Genomic DNA, 19,596 nt, shown 5'->3' with positions numbered 1-19,596 from the left:
TTTGAATATTGCTGAATGAGTAAATGGGACAGAGAGAGCACTTGTGAGCAGAAGAATCCTGGCATCTGGTTGTAAAGCTGTCTGATTTAATGATGGAAAAGCCAGGGAGCTCAGATTTGCATTCAGTAAGGAGTCACCCAGAAATCTGAAAGATCCTTTCATAACACAAGGCTCAAATGTTTGAAAAAAGCCTGACTTCTTGCCTTGGAAATGAGCAGAAAAAGAAAAAAAAAAACTCTATGCTTCCTATTTGCTATTTTAAAATGAAGTACAATAAAAGAAGAATCTAATAAAATATTATTTTTAGAAGTTGGAGATGCATATATATGAGAGTGAGTCTGATTGGGAGGGAGTTGAAATGACAAAAAAAGCTGTAATAAAATGAAAACCCTTATACAAATAGTGTACAACTGATAGAAAAATTTTTATAAGAACTGAAAGATCACTGGCACAGTGTTAAAACCCAAAATGGTATAAAACAAATCTCATCACCATGAAAGAGGCCAGAATATTGAAATGAATATAAATTAATTAAATAATAAACAGGCTATTAATGGGGCAGCAATTAGTGTCAAATGGTAACATCCTCATGCAGAGGGAACTGCAGACCTTTGAACCCAGTGCACACAAGTGCTTAGCAATGCCTGGCTCACTGTGTCATCAGGAGGGCTCCCTGCAGAGCGACAGGCAGGCTACTCACCCTTGAATGCTGAGGATCAAAACATTAGGTCAGCAGGACACTGAAACAGGGTTGTTCTGGGGCGACTATCTTTGTATAGAGTTTGCTCTCTAGCAGGATTTGTAAAAATATGCAGATGTTCCTGGAAACTAGACCTGGGAACCTTCTGCACTGTGGGGAGTCTGGCTTCACAGGGATGCTTTTCTGGAACAGGAGAGCAGAAGGACACTTCAGGCCCACAGACAGGCACAGATATTTGGTGCTCACTTGTAGTTGCCTGGAAGAAGATTCTCTTTGACTCTAAGATAAGGCTACAGAGCTCAAATATTACATCTTGGGTTTATTTGACTTATATCCTTCAAAAGACCCTAATATTAAAGGAATATACGTATGCAATCTTGTAAAATATCTTCCACTTTGCCTCACTTTATACTTTTTTTTAGTGTTTCTACTCATCAGATCATTCCTATCATATATATGCTGGGCTCAATTTATAAATTTGAAAAATGAAGAATGGTAAAGGCAATAATAAGTTGTATGAATAAACATCAATAATTAAGAATTGGAGCTGAAGGTGGTCTGGCTTTCACACCATATTTAATTGTATGATTTTGTTTCCCACTAAATCATACAATTAAATTTGTTTTTATATAGTGTATACATGAGTGTTTAGATATATATGATATATTTATTATATAGAATATACCTAATGTATTTAGGGATAGATTTTTGATATAGAGATACTTCAGGTAATCTGGTCTCCTATCTGTCACTCTCATGTTAGTTACTCTTGATCTATTATTTTATTTATACTTTCATACATGAATATATTTCTGATTGAGAAATGCCAAGCAGAAACCAAAATGAGGGTAATTTTGAACCACTAGTTTCTCTCATCCTCCATGCTAATAGGGGAATATTATAAATAAATCAAATTATATGCCTATTAATATTGAGGTTGTGAGTTAAAAATTTAAGATTTTATGAGAATTGTTTAATTTCAAAGGCAGTGATTTTATTTTGAGGCTATCGACTTCTATCATTTTCATATTGGGTATACAAGATAAGTGAAGGTATATCATATCTGACATATTTATGCAGCTAAAGTCAATAAAAGCCCAAACCACTAATAATAAGCTTTTGCCCACTGGAGAAGTTCAAATAACAGGACCATCCAAAGATGGATTTGACATAGTTACATCCTACCATTATTGACAGCCCACCTATGCTTGGAGATAGGCTGTGTTATCACTCCTGGAGCTCCCCAACCCATAGAATATTACTGTGAAATATGTTTAATTCCATTTACAAGGCAAGATTATAAAAATAGTATAACCCACCCAGAGTACAAAATATGCATTTCTCAATGAACTAGAATGACTGGTACTTCTTTACCAATTAGAGAAAAATCTTCCCTTTTCATTACCTAATGTGTGTATATATATACCCAATCATATATAATCCTAACATCCAAACCAAAGCACCATTAAAATCTCACCAAATTACTTAATACACAAGCCTAAATCCCTTAATTAGCCCTTCCTAATTCTCTCTAAAAGGTCTCATTGACAAGTCTCAGAGAGTAAGAATTACAGTAAAAGAATAAAAAAGACTCATACAATTAAATATGTCCTTATGAAAGTACAAAATCCCATCACCACTTGAAATTGGAGCGAGACTTAGAAATTTATATATATGCATATACACACATATATATTAAGCACACACACACACACACACACACACACACACACACATATATATATATATATATATACATATAACAGGAATATGTAGACACTGTAATTTGTTGGAGGAATACCAGGAAACAAGTTGCTTAAATAAGAAGAAAATTGAAGAGAAATTCTATATAATCAAAGGTATCGGTGGGCACCACCATGGATTAAATGCTCAATTCCTTACAACAATTAAAATTTCAGAGAAAACAGCAACCCAAACAAAGTAAGTTGGACTATGTTCTAGCTTTGTTTAGAAAAGAAAGATAGACCACAAAGACAGTAAAACACTAAGGCTATGCACGCAGCTTTCCATAATAACTCTGAACAAGCTGATCCCTTCTGCTGCTCTAGGCATCTACATGTCTCCCATCAACAGCAGCCCCTGTTCTCGGACAAGATATTAATGTAGCAAGGGTGATGGTGTTAATTGTCAGCCTGACAGAATCTGCAATCACCTGGGAGACAAACCTCAGAGCATACCTGCAAATCATTACTTAGATTAAGGTTAGCTTTTAAGTAGGCCTCTTCAGGATTACCTGATTGCATTAATTGATGTGGGAAGGCCCACCTTAATTATTGTCAGGATGATTTTTTTCGTCCTGGGATATCAGACTGTAGAAAAGGAAGAAAAGCAACCCGAGAACTGGCAAGCATTCATTGACTCCACTCTGCTTCTGGACTCCACGCAATTGACTAGATGCTTTAAATCCCTTGTGCCTTGACTTCCTGCCCTTGAACTGGGAGCCAAAATTACCCTTTGTCCTTTAAGTTGCTTTTGTCATAGTATTCTGCCACAGCAGCAGTGGAAGGTACTAAGACAGCAACTAACAGCTAAAGCAGGGACGGCATAACTACTTTTTCCTTTCTTCCCTTTTCGTTTAGATGGCAGGAAGATTGCTTTCCCGTCCCAAAAGATGTGAAAGAAACTGGACCTTGCCTGAGGAAAGAATCTGATGGAATATTAGCTGCTTGTGGTTGTTTACCAAAATACATAAGTGAAAAATATTTCATTATTTGATTACCATTATATGTCACACTTATAGTATCTTATAAAGTTGAGGAACATTTCTTAAAATAACAATCCCAGAGAACTTAGACAACAATGAGGACACTGAGAGAGACTTACATAAATCTAATCTACATGGGAAGTAGAAAAAGACAAGATCTCCCAAGTAAATTGGGAGAATGGGGACCTTGGGGGAGGGTTGAAGTGGGGACGGGAAAGGCAGGGAGGGGAGCAGAGAAAAATGTAAAGCTCAATAAAAATCAATTTAAAAAGGGTCTGAAATCCTTTTCTTGTATTATTTCACTGAAAAAATCATCATTCACTATTTTTTTTTGTCCTTGCACTTTTTTTCCAAATCAGGCCAAGGCGCTATACTGTAGTTCTAACCATACTTTACTAGTGGTTCGCTTCCTATCAAGTCAGTATTTCCTAAGATAATGTAGAAGAAATCCCAGACAGCATGATTATATAAGAAAGGTTAGGTTAAATTTACAACCACTAAACTGCGACATTTTATTGAGACTAGAGTACTTCCTTCCACATTTTACACACTTATATGTGAATCTTCTTCATTTCTTGAAAAGATGGAGTATTTATTCTTTTGGACAAAGTCTTGCATCTCATTGGTACTGATGACGGCTTTGTAGTCAGTGGCGGTGTCAGGGTTTAGCTATAAAACAAATATTTATAAGGAGATTCCCTAGTGGTTGTACCATATAGATCTTATATATTTTTAAATCATATGGGAAAAAATTCTGATATAGAATGAAAATTTTGAAATGCCATAGCTCTAAGAATCCCAATTCACAGTAAGGAAATGGGGATACAGGGTAGGAATTTGATCTGTTGTGGTATACTCAAACTCAATAAGGAAAATTACAAGAGGAAAAAAAAACATAAATTTAAATATACAAATCAGACCCATACAGCTTACTTAGGGAAACAGAAGTGGGCCATATTTCTAAAAAGCTCTGAAAAGCTTTGAAAACTTAAGAGAGAAGTGTTCAGATAATGGCATGTGTCTGTGTGATGTATGTACCTAGAGACGGAAGGAAAACAAATGATATCATGCATGGATTTTCTGGGAGTGATTTGCAAATAACCAATTATGACTTTTTGAACCCTAGTATTAATAATTGAATTACTATTTAGGTGCATACTTCCAAAATTTATGGAACTCATAAAATTTTACACAGAAATACATAAAATCTTATTTCTTTTTAGAGAATATTTTCTATTCTTTCTTTGAAAATTTCATACATGTAACATAATATTTTCTATCCATTTACCACTACTTCCCTCTGACTTCTAGTGGTCTCCATCAAGTTATATAATTTCTAGAACATTAAAGGATTGCCTTATAACAAAGGACACTGACTTGAATAATTAAGAGAATAGATGGAACTGGCTCTGTGTTGGAAAATACACTTATAGAAAAGTCCCAGTAGGAGTTCCACCACGCTGTTTTCATACAGAGTCGTTTATGAACTGTTCTAACAAGAAGCCGTCCAAAGATCAAAGGAGGAATCTTTGTTTTAAACACTGTCTTTTGACATTTTTGTTAGCTATTTGTGATTCACAGTTTTGTCTACATCTTCCTGGATTTTAATATTTATGAACATGAAATTATTCCCTAAATTTTGAACCCTCTGGAACCAGAGATTAGAATTTCTTATTCTTGGTGCACTAACTATTTGCTTGATGTTTGAATAATATTGAAAATAAATATTTGATAATATTATGGAGGCTCTGGGACAATGAGGAGAATTATCAACGTTAGGTGATGTAAAACTGGAGTACTAGGAAAACGGAAGATGTTAAGATGATAATGATACACTCAACGGGAGATTATCTATACTGTCTTATGTTTCTCAGAAAATATTAGCATTGTTCTTACGTGGTCAGTGACACGTTCCCTCCCTTGACTGAATGGCTGTAAAGAACAACATGAGGGGAAACAATTCTAAAACAAGTTTTGCTACCTATGTCTGAAGGTAACAACCAAGACCTGAGAACTTTTTGTCATCCTTCACAATGGACAACTCTGTACAAATAAGCCTTTATTTTAAAACAATAGTGTATACACCTAAAGAAATTCAGAAAAGATGAACTCAAGTCGGTACCACTCAAGAAGATGTATATCGCTGCAAACACAGGAACCAAGAAAAAGACCCCGTTTCATCCACAAAAGAGACAGTAATTAGAGAAAACATTTTTTTTCAGCAAGGCTCGATAGGAGCTGCATGCTTTCCATATGGCATGTCCACCAAGCGCAATACATTAAGTACAGTAATGCAAGCTTCAACAAGTGCCAACTATGCTTACCTGGACAGAGAGCAATATTACAGGGCTTGTGATGCGTCTCCGGGCCTTCACAGGGCCTCCCTCCATACTGAGGGGGTGTGCATGACCTGGTTCGTGTTCTTTGGCCTCGGCCACATGTAAACGAGCATAAGCTCCAAGGTGACCATTCCTCCCAAACTCCATGTACTGTAATAAAGCAAAGGAGCTTCAGCCATAAAGAAAAGACTCAAAGTCACAGACTTCTTTCTGTATAATTAAGAAAAGATATCAATGAATACGATATGAAGTTATTTTGAAAACTCACTTTCCATAAAACTCTAATCAGACATTAACTTTTAAATTTAACTTCTAAATTTATTAAAATACTAAAATTCGATGTGCTTTTTCTTCTACAGTTGAATCAAAAATTTTAAACTATTCCCTTTTTAACATCTTTAATTGGAAATTCCCTTTCTTTCATAAGGAAAATTAATTTTCTCTTACCAGAACTGAACTTTCAAAGTTAATTTATTTTAAATAGCTAATTTTCAATTTAATTCTAATACCTATGAAGTTGCAGAAACATTATGTGTTAGAAAATGAGAAAAATATTATCCCCGAAAATTGGTTGTATATATTTTAAAACTAGCATTTAAAATATTTTTCTCATCTAAAATTTTGGAGGTATATTCCTCATCTTTTGAGTAGGAAGCTATTTGAACCTCTGGATCTTCTCTGGTAGCATTCTCCCCTTCCCCAGGTCAAGGTAGGCACACTCTGTTTCTGAAATCCATAGGGCAAGAAGATTATCTCCCTCCTCTGACAGATGATGAAACTTGAAAAATTCCTAATTATAGTTCCAAAACAACAACAGCACAACCAAAATATAGAAAAATAGAATTAAAGTAACCATGGAAATACCAATGCTCCAAATATCCCATTTTCCATAATTCAAACTTGAATGGAAACAATACTAAGTGTTTCTTCTGAGTGAGTACTGAAGGCTGTGTAAGAAATACTGGTTCAGTTTACAGAAGTTCTCTGGATTTAAGGATTAAATCCTTTTTCTGAATGTCAAATTACTGCTCTCATCTTAATTATTAGCCCTAGGGTATTTATTTATCTTACACATAAAGCATGTACAGAGAGGCCAGGAAGAATGTACTCTTGAGAACCTTCTGTCTTGACACAGAGCCTTAGAACTCTGACACTGTCTTGAGCACAAATTGTTGGGGTCACTCCTGGGAGTAGGGAGTATAGACCCACAAAAAAATGGCAGAAGCAGATTCAGTTTTCTCCTCCAACTGGTAGGTACACACAAGTCAATAGAAAGTGGCAAATGTACCTTCTAAACAAATGCGATATTTCTAGAATTTTCTTCATGATGTTAGCTTAAAGCTGAAATCTAGGTAATTAGCCAGTGCATTAACACAGACTTATTAGTTTTGTGGTTAAAGTACTTACTATCTGCTCTTTTATGGTCTTTAAAGAATGTTATATAGTTTTGTAAACTATGGTAATGTTTCACCATGCCACAGTGTAAGTAGATATACCTCAAACATCACAAAGTATACATTAACACACAATTTTGCATGGTAATTGAAATAATCTGGCTAAATCTCAAAAGCATTTCCCCCAAATAACGCTTTCATGTTAAGGTATACCATTTTCTTCCGTTTATGTTGTTGCCTTGCTGCAGAAAGTTGTGAAAATAGGTTCAAATGTTGAGAACAGCAGCGCAATTAGAGTATAATGCACTGAAAGTCATTGAGTGCGTGGAAGTCACTGGAAAAGCTTTAAAAAAACAATACTTAGAAAAAGTACCAGAAAGAGGGGAGAGCTAATTTTTGTCACCTACCTCATAAAATCTGAGAAAAATGAAAGCTAATTAGTATCTACTGATAACAGAATATCTGATATTTCCATTCAGCGATGTACACACAAGTGTTATATAGTTTTAAAATATGTTTATATGTGCAACACATCTATGTAAACATCAATCATAAGATTTCTCCAAGTAATTTATATAAATATATTTTATTTTTAGTCATATTTTTTCAATTTTTGCGCTTATTTCTTGTTGACATACCTTTCAAGCTAATGAGAACCTTCTCCACTATGTAAAGTGTTCAATACATTGTATAATCTTTTGTCAAATTACTATAGTACTCAAACTACAAAGTACAATGTTAGAAGACATTAAACTTCTAAATTGGCAATTTTTTCTTTGAGAACCACAAAAACTGACAAGGAATCTTAGCAGCTTATTTAAATCATGATACTGGAATCAGAAAATCAATGTTATATAGACATTTTAATAGTCTGTATTGTTATATGTTCAGGTTTTGTGATTCAGTCACTTCATTTAAGTTGCTAATTTCTTATGTAACAAGAAATTATTAATAGTTTGTCACTTTTAGAGACTATTGAGCTGACAAAATATTATAGCAAATATTTAGACAATATAAGATTTATATTAAAAAGATTATTCATAAAATTTATGTTAAGATTAAGTTTTCAATTTAATGTGAAATTGTTATATAATACCTTTTATTTTTCAGTAAAATTCAAAACTTCATGAAAATTATCCAGTGAATTTGAAAAATAGTATTATTAAAGTCATTTAATTTACATCAATTTCATTCTTTTTTTAAGTTTTCTTCTTGACCTTTGGTACCAGATATATTGCCATATTTCTACTTTGTACAAGCAAAAGAGAAAATAAAATATATAGAATACACAAAGCATTATCACCAGGGATTGGAATAAATATCTGTAAATGCTCATATGATTTTGATTGCATTATATATAAAATAATCATTTTAAGGGTAAGAGTTTTACTCTAGAAAGAAATGAATATGACAACTCTGACATTCCTTAAGAAAGAGATCCCAAATCATTCTGTAACCTATACTAACATCTACAGATTTAGTTCCAGACAGTGCAGATCAGCGATTATCAGCTGGTGGTAATTCTGCTCACATGAGTGTTTCCTGATATCCGCAGACACTTTGGCTTGCATCAGCTTGTAAGGAAAAGAAGTGCTACTGGCATTAAGTGGGTAGAAGCCAGGGAGGCTGGTAAGCACACAAAAGAGCAGTATGGCTCCCTTGAAACAAAGACTTATCAGGTGCAAAATGCTGGTGTTCAATCAACAGACGTTGAGAACTCTGAAGTGGAATGCAGAGCTGAAATTCAGCTGGGACAGTAACTAGATAATTGACAGTTGCTCTTTAACTTTCCCAATCTAAGTATAATCCATATATTCTGAATAATAATGATAATAATAATAAACCTTCCAAATTAAAAAGAATGGTCAGAGCAAGAAACTTGCAAAAGGTCTAGTGTGTATATGTGTTAGTGGATCTGAATAAAAAGAATTTGTGAATTAATAAAAAGTAAGTCACTTGTCATACTATCAAGTTTCCTTCATGGTACAAATAAATGCAAGCTCAAACGCTCTCATTTTGTAAAAAAGCTAATTTAATAGTCAATGTGTCCTCTTCTTGTCTCATGTCCATTAATAAAATGACACAAAATTTAGAATTCCCTAGAATGACAAGGTCAGGTATTGATTTGTTTTTATAAAGATGTTCATATTGATAGAAATACTTCTTAAATTTTAAATCACTCAAGATTTACTCTTAATTTTTTACTGTTTTCAAGATATATCATAATAAAAATAACATTTACCAATATGGTAAATTAAAAAAAAAGACAGGATATGAAATAAACTCCTATTTCCTATAACTATGTATTTATTTGATATTTTAAAATAATAAATCCTAAAATTAAAAATAAAACTGATCATCAATTCAACAAACACATCATTAGAGTATAACAATGATATACTTTTCTTTGTGAGCAATAACAACAAAAATTTAGAGAGAAATAGTTTATATGCATGAAGGTAAAAGAGGTTCAAAACTGTTCACATTCTTACACATGATAAGGGTAAAAGTTTATAGTAATCAAAAGAGCTGTCAAGAACATATTACTCAGTTTGCTTGCATGAGACACAGGGAGCGCGAACTCAGTAATACCACATGTGGGGGAGATTTGAGTTCTGGCACGGGTGTGCTCACTTCCCAATTGACGGGCGAATCATCCCCCTCTGGTAGATGAAGACTACCTACCATATATGAACCTTGCATGTGTGTGTAACTGGTGACTTGAAGGTAAGCTATGGAAGGTGGAAATCACATTGAAAACCAATCAGATTCCCACTTAGAAATACGTTTGTCATTAGACCCTGTCCTTGTTCTGTGCAAATGATCTTGACACTAGGTACGCCCTGAAAAGATAAATTTATAAATTTATATATTGATTGTATCACAATGCTCTGTTGATACTGTTTTAATTGATGAGAGCAGGGAACTTGACCCTGTAAATCATCATGTAAATACTGTGGTTGGGAATCATGGTTAAGTATCCCCCAGAAGAACTCATTCTATTCTACTCAAATAAGGATCCACAGTGTTTACACTTGGGATCTGAAGGTTTCGGTATGACGCTCCAAGACTGTTTCTCCCTTGCCTTTCTCCCCACCCAGCTCTTGTAATTGAAGTATGTTCGGTCTATGATCTCTGCTTTAAGTCTTCTGTCATCTTTCTTATTTATGACTCCCTTACATTGTCCACCTTTGATCTGTACTATTTTTCATTACAGTTCTTTCTTGTATCATGCATTCTCAACTGATTCCTACTTTCTTTCAGTGGCAATTATTGTCCTTCTATTGATTAATGTGCCTTCTTTTCCTCGTAGCCTTAGTTTCTGTCTATTTAACCTTGTCCTCCTCTATGGCTTTTCTATGTTTTATACAAAGAGTTTTCACACCTCATTGCATCATCCCTGTTATCTCTTGTTACTTACTTGTTTTTCTCTTTCATGTGGGACCTTTATGTGTTTTTTAAATCAAAACCTACATAGCTTAGAATTGTCCATGGAAACCATTTTAAATTTAGAGTTCAGCAGTGCTGAGTATATTCATGCATCAGTCAAAAAGATGATCCGACATGTAAAATTCTGCAAATTTGAAGATTTATATCCACCAAACAACAGCCATGCCACATTTCCTATATGATTACATTTGCCTTTTCTGCTTGGAAATTGGCATTATTCCTGACCATTCTTCCAGGCCCCTCACTCTTGTTTTTATCAATTGAGAATCAGTTATCTCTGCAATGGAGAGCCCTAAAAGATGTTTAACTTGGAGGTTACAAAGCCTACGGTGCTAAGGCCTTTCTTTTAGAACATCTCCTTTTCGGAAGCTTATGGAAAGTCTATGAGAGCCTCGCTTTAACTGCTGCTGTCATGAAGTTTGCAATCACCTGGTAAGCAAATGATTGGGTACACTGTCAACCTGCCTTGGGACTGACTGAGAAAAGTCCCCATTGCTTTGAGAGGGTGAAAATACAATAAGACTATGTACATCATAAAATAACACAATTTTGATGTAATATACATTTACCCTAACCAGACCCCTGTCTTTGTTTTAAAGCAGTAAATGGATGTGATGAGAACAACCATTTCAGGATTATTTATGAAGTGAAATAAAAGACCATTCTTCAGCCTACTACACTTATTATTATTTCTTTTTCTGATAGGGTCAGTTGAATGGTAGGAGAACTGATGACTGAAGAGTCGTCAATCACATGTCATATTTCTACTAAGCTTGAAAATTTTATTTCCTCATAGATGCAGTTAGTTTTTTTTAACAACTAAAAAATGCAAGAAAAATAACTGAATTTTTAAACTCTTTGAAATTGCTACAACATTTCAATCTTATTTGCATTAGGGAGATTTATCTAACATCCTAACTGCTCTGAAGGCAGAAATGATCACATACAGAATAAAATAGCACAGTCGAGAAAAGTTACACTTAGAGACTCTAATTTAAAAGCCTATACCCCGTTCATATGAAAATAACAAATTGTTCCAAATGCGTAGCATGACACAATTCAAAACATCCACAGGCGTAGTTGCTGCTAACACTACCTGGACAGAGGGCAGTGTTATTGCAAACCCTTGATTCTCTTAACGGGCCGCTGCAGTGTGTCCCGTAAGGTGATACACAAGTTCTGGTTCGCACCTGCGACCCTTGACCACAAGTAACTGAGCATGCGCTCCACTGGGACCACTCTTCCACACCAGATTCACCTGCATGCAAGACAACAAACAAACATGAAATACTGTCTCGATTATTCATCTCGTAATCACTGTCGCAAACTAACGGTGTGACATGCGTGAATAATTTCAATGTAAATATATGACAGTATATACAAAAGTACAAAACATTTCATAGGAACATGAATGTAGAGGGATGTATACAATGCTGATACAAAACCTGCTTCTCATGACCTTGTTAACAAAACCATTCTTTGCAAAGTCCATTGAACTATCAACACTGTGAATGAAGCAATCAATAGTTTTTGTTGAGGATAGTTGTTGATGTTTTCTTCAAGCCTATCTAGGGCCCTGTATTTGACGTCCAAAGGGGCAGAATGCATTTCTCTTCAGACTCTGAAGCTTTGGACGGGATGTTTTTGTCTGTTCTTGACTAGTTATTTATTGTAGCATGCCCTTCCAATTGCTAAAGACTCAGTGGACTTGAAAACTAGTAAGCAAGTTGATAATTTTCTCCACATGGATTTCCTCCCCTTTCACCCTATGCTAGCTCTTAACTTTCTGGTAATCTGTAATATCCTTCTGCTCCCCTTTCACCCCTGACCTAAAGAAGTGACTTTTTAACTTCAGGTGAATGAAAGCTTCTCTATCATTTATGTTAACTGAACATAGAACTAAAATTTATTCCAAAATCAGTTGTTATGAAGCCAGTTACTGCTGGCTTTCATAAAGGTTGTAGTGGTTGGTACAGCATTGAAACTATGCCTAGTTTTCTCATTATCTAAAACCAATGTATGAGGAGACAGGAAACATCAATTTTTTTTTAAAAAAAAATCACTGGAGTAGACTTCTAATCCTATTCTGGCAGCCTGACCAGAATGGATTTAAAAGCCTGACTTGAAATTTTGCCCCTGATTTACATCAAACTCCTATCCAGTAATATCTGCAGTGTGTGTTTATGCTAAGCATGCATGGTGTTGTCAAAACTTTTTACAAGGGAGGGGTTTCTCAGAACTTTCTATCACTATTTATACAGGACAAGGAACAACATAGCTCCATATCATGTATTCAGTACAGAATAATCATTTGGAATATAATTCCAAGGACAGAAATGTCAATCCATTTGTCTGTCTTGTTTCGGAGAGTTAGACAACGATTTAGGGGTATATTAAATGCTAATGAAGTAGCTGATTAACTAGCTGTTGCTGAATGAGTAAAGAATGTGTTTGCATCAGACAATCTTCAGTGAGAAATCTACTGTTAAGAGTTAGTCCACTGCTAGAAAACCTATTAGATGAAGATGTTGATTTAATATTCTGCTATAATCCACTTTCTTATTTTCACGAGGGCTCAGAACAACTAGTTTGCAGAGAAATACTATTCTATTCAAACTCTGTTAGCAGGATCATGAAGAAGGTGTTCGTATGCTCGTCTATCAGTAAGCATGCAGAGGCATAGATAACAATTCATCGATAACTGGTTATCTATCAGAAGGCCACATGCTGGTAATTTGGATGTCAGCTCACATTCATTGGGATTTTCAATACTGAAACTGAAGTTTCAACTGGATGTACAATAATAGATCTCTCTTGATCACTTCAATATTTTAACTTTTACAAATTGATCTATGGCTAATTTTATAACTATCGAATTAGATGTCTGTGGTGTTTGAAGTTATATCTCGTAATTTGCTTTATTACGTTGATTATTATTTAACAAAACAAAAGCCATCATTTGGTGAGTCGAATGATAGGATGATGGTTAAAACTATCTACGCATATGTGTATACATACATAAGCATGCTTAATAATGAAAACATTAAGCTTAAAGTTAGGAAAAAGTAATGTATACTCAATGACATGCCAACCTGCTGGTGATGAGACTGAGTATAACTATTACGGCTCTATGTTATCAATTACAAGCCAGATACGCAAGAATAATGTAAATTCTGGAAGCGAGATGACAAAGGTTATGAGAAAAAAAATAGTTCTACTTTTCCACAAACACAGTTTTTCTTTTTCTCTTGCATTGTAATGATAGACAATTTTAAAAATTAAACTTAGCCATAAATTTGTATCAAGGCCCAATTTAAAGTACAACCTCATACATGTATTTGGAAACCTGAGTTGGCTCTACGGCTATGATTCTGCATGACACTGAGCAAGAGAAGCAGTGGGCTGGGTCATGAGGCGTCAATCATAAATGTTTCCTTCCTCAGAGAAGCCTTCCTCAAAGCTCATTTTGCAGATGAAAATTTGCATAAAAATAAATGCATAAATAATAAATTTTATTTCAAATGTTGAATCAAAATTTGCCACTGAAATAATAGTCTAACCATCAGCTTGATCTTGTTTAATTAAGTGTTATTTCAAGTGACATTTTCACTGCAATTTTTATGCTACTTCCTTTTTTCCTAAGGTGTGAAGGTTATCTAGCAAAGCACATAGATGTATGCTAGAAATAGTTAATATGCTTTAAAAGAAAGATCTTTTGATGCACTGAAATAGTAAAGCATAAACTCAGCACCATTTTCAGTATGTGTCTCTTTGGAGACAGCACAAACTCATCCAGTCAACATGCCAAACATGTCGACAGCTCTCTATAAGTGAATATGCAGGCTCTTTATCCTAAAATGAATCATGAATGGAAACTGGAAAGCCTTGCAGTCAGCTGCATATTGACTCTGGGGGCTCTTGGAAAAATCCATTTATATTTTGAAATTCTATAATAATTTACCTAACTCGAAATCTACTTGTGAAAATCGAGTGCGATCAAGTGCAATAGAGAATTTAAAATTATGATCAAGATATTAATATAACTTTTGCTAGCATGTTAAAACCATGAAACTAGAAGCACATTTAATGTTATGTTCCTATTTTAGATCACATATCATGTATTCCTAATGCAGGCAGTTTCCCTTGTGTAATAAATGGTTACTTTTCTAAACCTGTTTATAAACTAACTGTATGCCTATGATGCTGAATAGTAAGAACCATTAACATTTATCTTATTCTAGCTTATTGCCCTTAGCTTGGGTTTATCCCTTAAACAGACATATTTATATCTTATTTAATTTTCATTAACTATACATATATAACCACATATATATGTATATACATATACATATATATATATATACATATATATATATATATATGTCTAACTTAGATTTTCATCCTACTTTACTGTATTTGTTAGGTTTTAGCTCCATGTATGTATGTGTACTATGTTCATACAATGCCCAGAGTGGCCAGAAGAGAGTGTTGTATCCTTTAGAACTGGAGATAACACCTGGTTGTGAAACACCATGGAGATTATGGGAACCTGCCATGTGGCCACTGCAAGAGCAGTAAGTGTTCTTAAACACTGAGACATTTCCCCAGCCTTAAACTTTAATAGTAGCCTAATTAGTGTTCAGACTTGCCTCAGTTACTAGCATTAGCACTAGTCCTCTAGTTATTCTGATAAAATAATGCTACCTCATAAGAATGTCATTTAAAAGTATTCACTCACCCTGACTCTGTCTAGAAAAGCTTTCTTAAGAATGAAAATATTTACTGATAGTACTGATTTTTAAAGCCAGTTCACATATTTGAGAAGAAATAAGGCATGATGGCTTTTGCTTTCTTTTTCCATGACAGATATAGCATATTATGGCATTTTACAATTTTATTACTTAGCTTCCCTCCATTGTATCATTTATGTTCTCATATTATAGTTAGTAAAATTTCACGACTGTGTATATGCAATATTATTACCTTGATTTGAAGCAAGAAAAGTTCTATAAATAAAACATTATTTTGTAAAATGTTATTGTGTGATAATTCTATTAATTAGTCTATGTTAACTTCAAAAGAAACAATATTTAAAAACTTATCTTTTAGTAATGTAAGTGCCTCGCTTTCAATTATTAATCTTAAAAATACTATAATGAATTTTCCTTTCTTAGTTAAGCATGTTAATTTAATATTAAAGTGTGTACAATATACATGTCTACATTTGTGTATTCAATGTTTGGTTTAAAATGAGTTTATGATCCTATTTCTTATAAATTCAAACATCAACCAAGATTTCTAGAACTTTAATATGGCATGGTCTTTCTGAGAAGATAAAAATATGTGTAAGTGTTTTTAACATTGGGCCCAGCTTTATTTAATGAGTATGTCATCTACTTACCAAAGCACTTGTTAGTGAAAGATTATACATTGTGCAGAAAAACAATGACTGGAAAATCAGAAATAAATGTAAAAAATGTGATTACCAATTTCTAATTTTACAAATCAACATTTCATGACATTTAAGTTTGTCAAAATGTTTTCCTTAAAAATTTAAATTGTCTTAATGTAAACAAGCATTATTAAATGGAATTTAAAAAAAACTTTGGATTAAATTGGATAATACTAAATGCACAAGCTAAAGCTACTAGATCTTGGATATTTAAACTTATGGTTCTCCATTTCACTCCCCTTGTTGACAAGTTTGAGGAATTAGAATAAACCAATCTTTGCTATGTCTTTCGTGTAAAAGAAGGACACATTTCTCAGACAGCAGATGTGTTCTCACAGGGAGATGGATGCCTACGGGACTGAGGGGTCAGTCCACGTTTTATCTCTCTATTGAGAGTAGAAATCCCCGAATCTCTGTTCACTGCTTCAATTATTTTGCTCCCAGTATCAGACAAAAGCACATTTTGGAATTTGGAAATCCACTTGAACAGAATACATTTTTGGACTTCAATAAGTAACTGGTTAAAATATAAATCTTCTCTTAAATAAAGTACACCAAAAGCAATCCTGTAAAGAAAGTTCTCATTTCTGGGTCTGGCTATATCATGTATTATTTTTAAAATTTAAACTGTGTGCTTATAGAATTAATTCTACATATCCTGTTATGAGAAGCTTAGCTTTAATTAATATATTAAAATATATCATTTATCTATTACCCAGACTCCAATTCTGAATTAATATTTGAATTTCTAAGCATTAAGCTAATGTACAGTGTTCTAAACAGATACTATCACAAAGAACACATGAACTGAAGGACACATTCGTTCTTTTGGAGAATTTCATTAAAATTCTCTGAATAGCATGTCACAGATCTGGTTATATAAGCATGATTTCATACTAATGCTACAACAAACAAGAACGAGTGCATAAAATTTTGTAAAACCACAGATAAGCTTAGTTTTAAGTTTTGAAAACGAAAAGCAATGAAAGGTTGGTCAGGTTTGCAATACTGCTTTAAAGATCTCCAACTGGGAGAGCCCCAGGCAATGCTGGCCAGAACTCTAGAATTCTTACTCCAAGCAGCCAAATTGTGGCCCACTGAAATTTCCCAAACTCTACAGACTATTAAAGAATAAATTCTGTGTGTATATATTCATGTATATCTATGAATTTCAAAAATTATGTCAAATAATGCACTTTTCAGTCACACTCAAATTTGTAGGGAGTTAAGAAATAATTTGATTGATGTAGGATTAAAGAATTTTATAAGCCAGAAAGTCAGTTTTGTTGATATTTAATTAGATGGTTAACTTTTTACTATTTATCTTCTGCAACAAATTTATTTCCAAATCGTATATTAAATTATAAAAAGTCTAATTTCTATATCTTTTAGCAGCAAGCAATATTTAGAGATAAAATGACATATGGAAGCATATTTAATGTATCAAATTTGGTTACATTGAATCTCATCAGCTTAGTCCTATTTAAATTATAGTTAATGAAAGCATCAAATCAAATAATTCTCAAAAAAGTAACTTTATTGCTTTCCTTTCAAAGCGCGATGATCCATTTTAGTGGCTAATTAACTTAAGGAATTAATAATACGTAAATCCTAAAGCATCCTATACCAAGAGCAAAGCCAGTATTACACATTATTTGTGTACTTTTCATTCATAGCTACTTTATTTATGGACTTTAACTGGTGACAAAAAAAAATAGCTCAAAAAAAATCAGCTCCAAAACTGACAAATGTGCAGCAAAGGATCATGGAAACATGCAGTGGTTTCATTAAATTAACAACAACAAATAGAAAAATGTAACTAACGTATTACCAGTTTGTGCCATAAATTTAGCAGCATCAGCTTGTTCCTGAGGGACCCTTTTCTCATGGACAGATCGAGGTCGCTGACTTTTAATTGTATGATCTCCCATCATTCCAAATTCTAAAGACAGAATAAAGGTATATGAAAGCCTGTGTGTAGACATTTCTCACAAATTACATTCCTGACCCATGCAATATGTTCCTACACAGACCTAGAAGTTACTGATAAATCCACAATTCTAACTTTTCTAGTCTGATCTGCTTGGAATATGTCTAAACTTTCTATACATCAGCTAGAAAATCTGGATCATGAACAGCTTTCAAGAAACAATCATAACATTCAATCAACGATACATCCGATAACAAGTCAACTCAAGTAACAGAATATATTGTACACTTCTCTGATAATGTTCTGAAGCTACATATCAGAAGAAAAAAATGCAACCACACTATTAATTGTTCTTCCTCAAAGAATTCTGACTGGGTGTCTGCTGCTTCTGGCTAAATGGTTGTCACCCCAACAAGGTTTCCAGCACGTTCAAAAGGAATGGACAGCTATGTACTCTAATTTTCGGAGAGAAATATTCAGACAACGGATTGTTTTTATTTCCACAGATGAGGTAGCCTTGGTTTGCCTCAAGGGGTAGCTTCAGAAGTTCTGAGTCTTCCTTGGCCTGAATCAATCAATTGAACAGTTTCTCTAACCACATGTAAGGCTATGTGTTCGGAAATTTTTTTTGTTCAAATGACAGCATCTAAGTTTTTGTTATTTAATTATTCTATAATAAACTACTAATAAAGACAAAAATATTATCTGTTCCTAACAGACAATTAGAAAGAAAGTGTGAAGATGGAAATTATTCAATCAATAGATCAGCTTCTGTGCAGTGCATTTACAAAACTTCGTGTGCTTAAATGGATTGTAGCCTCAGAACTCTGAGTTTGTGCTGTGCTCACTGAACTCTTAACTGTGATCCAGTGAAAGTCAAGTCTACCATGTAGAATGCTAGATGGCTCTAATTCCTAACACTCTGTTAGTAAAAGAAAATTCCTAGCAAAAATGACCTTCTCTTACATTAAAAATGTTACTGATCTCTTGATACTTAAGAGTTAAAAGTTGAGAATGAAAATTTGACAAAAAGTTGTTTGACTCTTCAGCTTTTTTTCTCATCAACTTCTAAATGCACTTATCCTAAAATACAACTTATTTGCCTTGCACTTTGTAAGGGGCAATTCTACCAACGCTTGTCTTTTATGTAACAAAAAAGGTTAGTTGTTGTCTGTTCAATCAAAATCATCCAGGTATAACCCCAGGAAAATCAACTCTAAGAAATTCTTTCTAGATATTCCATTAAAGAATTTACATCCTGATATTTGAGAAGATATTTGAGAAGTCTAAATGTATGTCTTCTTTTGTCGGTTTGGATAATATTCAAGGATAGAAAATGGAAATATTTATAAAATATCAGTTTGCTAGAAAAAAATAAAATCACTATTTTTTCTATTCCTACCAACATTCCTTTATTAATTCATGTGTAAACTATGTGCTGTGTGAATCATTTCTCACTAAGCATAGAACTATCTAATTACCTTTAAATTTGCTCTTTAGAAAATTTTAACTATAGTTTTTCACTACTATATACTTAAAACTATTATGCAGTTGAAATGTCACTGTATCTTCATTAGCAAACAAATATTAGTGATAATTTATATTA

General features: G+C 33.7%; 1 protein-coding gene across 3 annotated transcripts in view; it reads right to left on the bottom strand.

Annotated features, from left to right (window-relative positions):
- Positions 1 to 19,596, bottom strand: part of Adgrb3 (adhesion G protein-coupled receptor B3) — a 714,721-nt gene that overhangs the window by 446,332 nt on the left and 248,793 nt on the right. For all 3 annotated transcript variants that reach the window (XM_075980559.1, XM_075980557.1, XM_075980558.1), the window contains exons 3-5: positions 17,892 to 18,002; positions 11,705 to 11,866; positions 5,750 to 5,914 (exon numbers count right to left, since the gene is read on the bottom strand). In XM_075980559.1, coding sequence (XP_075836674.1) covers positions 5,750 to 5,914; positions 11,705 to 11,866; positions 17,892 to 18,002 — 438 coding nt within the window. The remainder of the gene's footprint in view (positions 1 to 5,749; positions 5,915 to 11,704; positions 11,867 to 17,891; positions 18,003 to 19,596) is intronic.

This window comes from Microtus pennsylvanicus, chromosome 7, assembly GCF_037038515.1.
Source record: "Microtus pennsylvanicus isolate mMicPen1 chromosome 7, mMicPen1.hap1, whole genome shotgun sequence".
Taxonomy (NCBI): domain Eukaryota; kingdom Metazoa; phylum Chordata; class Mammalia; order Rodentia; family Cricetidae; genus Microtus; species Microtus pennsylvanicus.
Note: the sequence above shows the minus strand (reverse complement) of the source record. Positions and strands in the feature narration are given on the sequence as shown.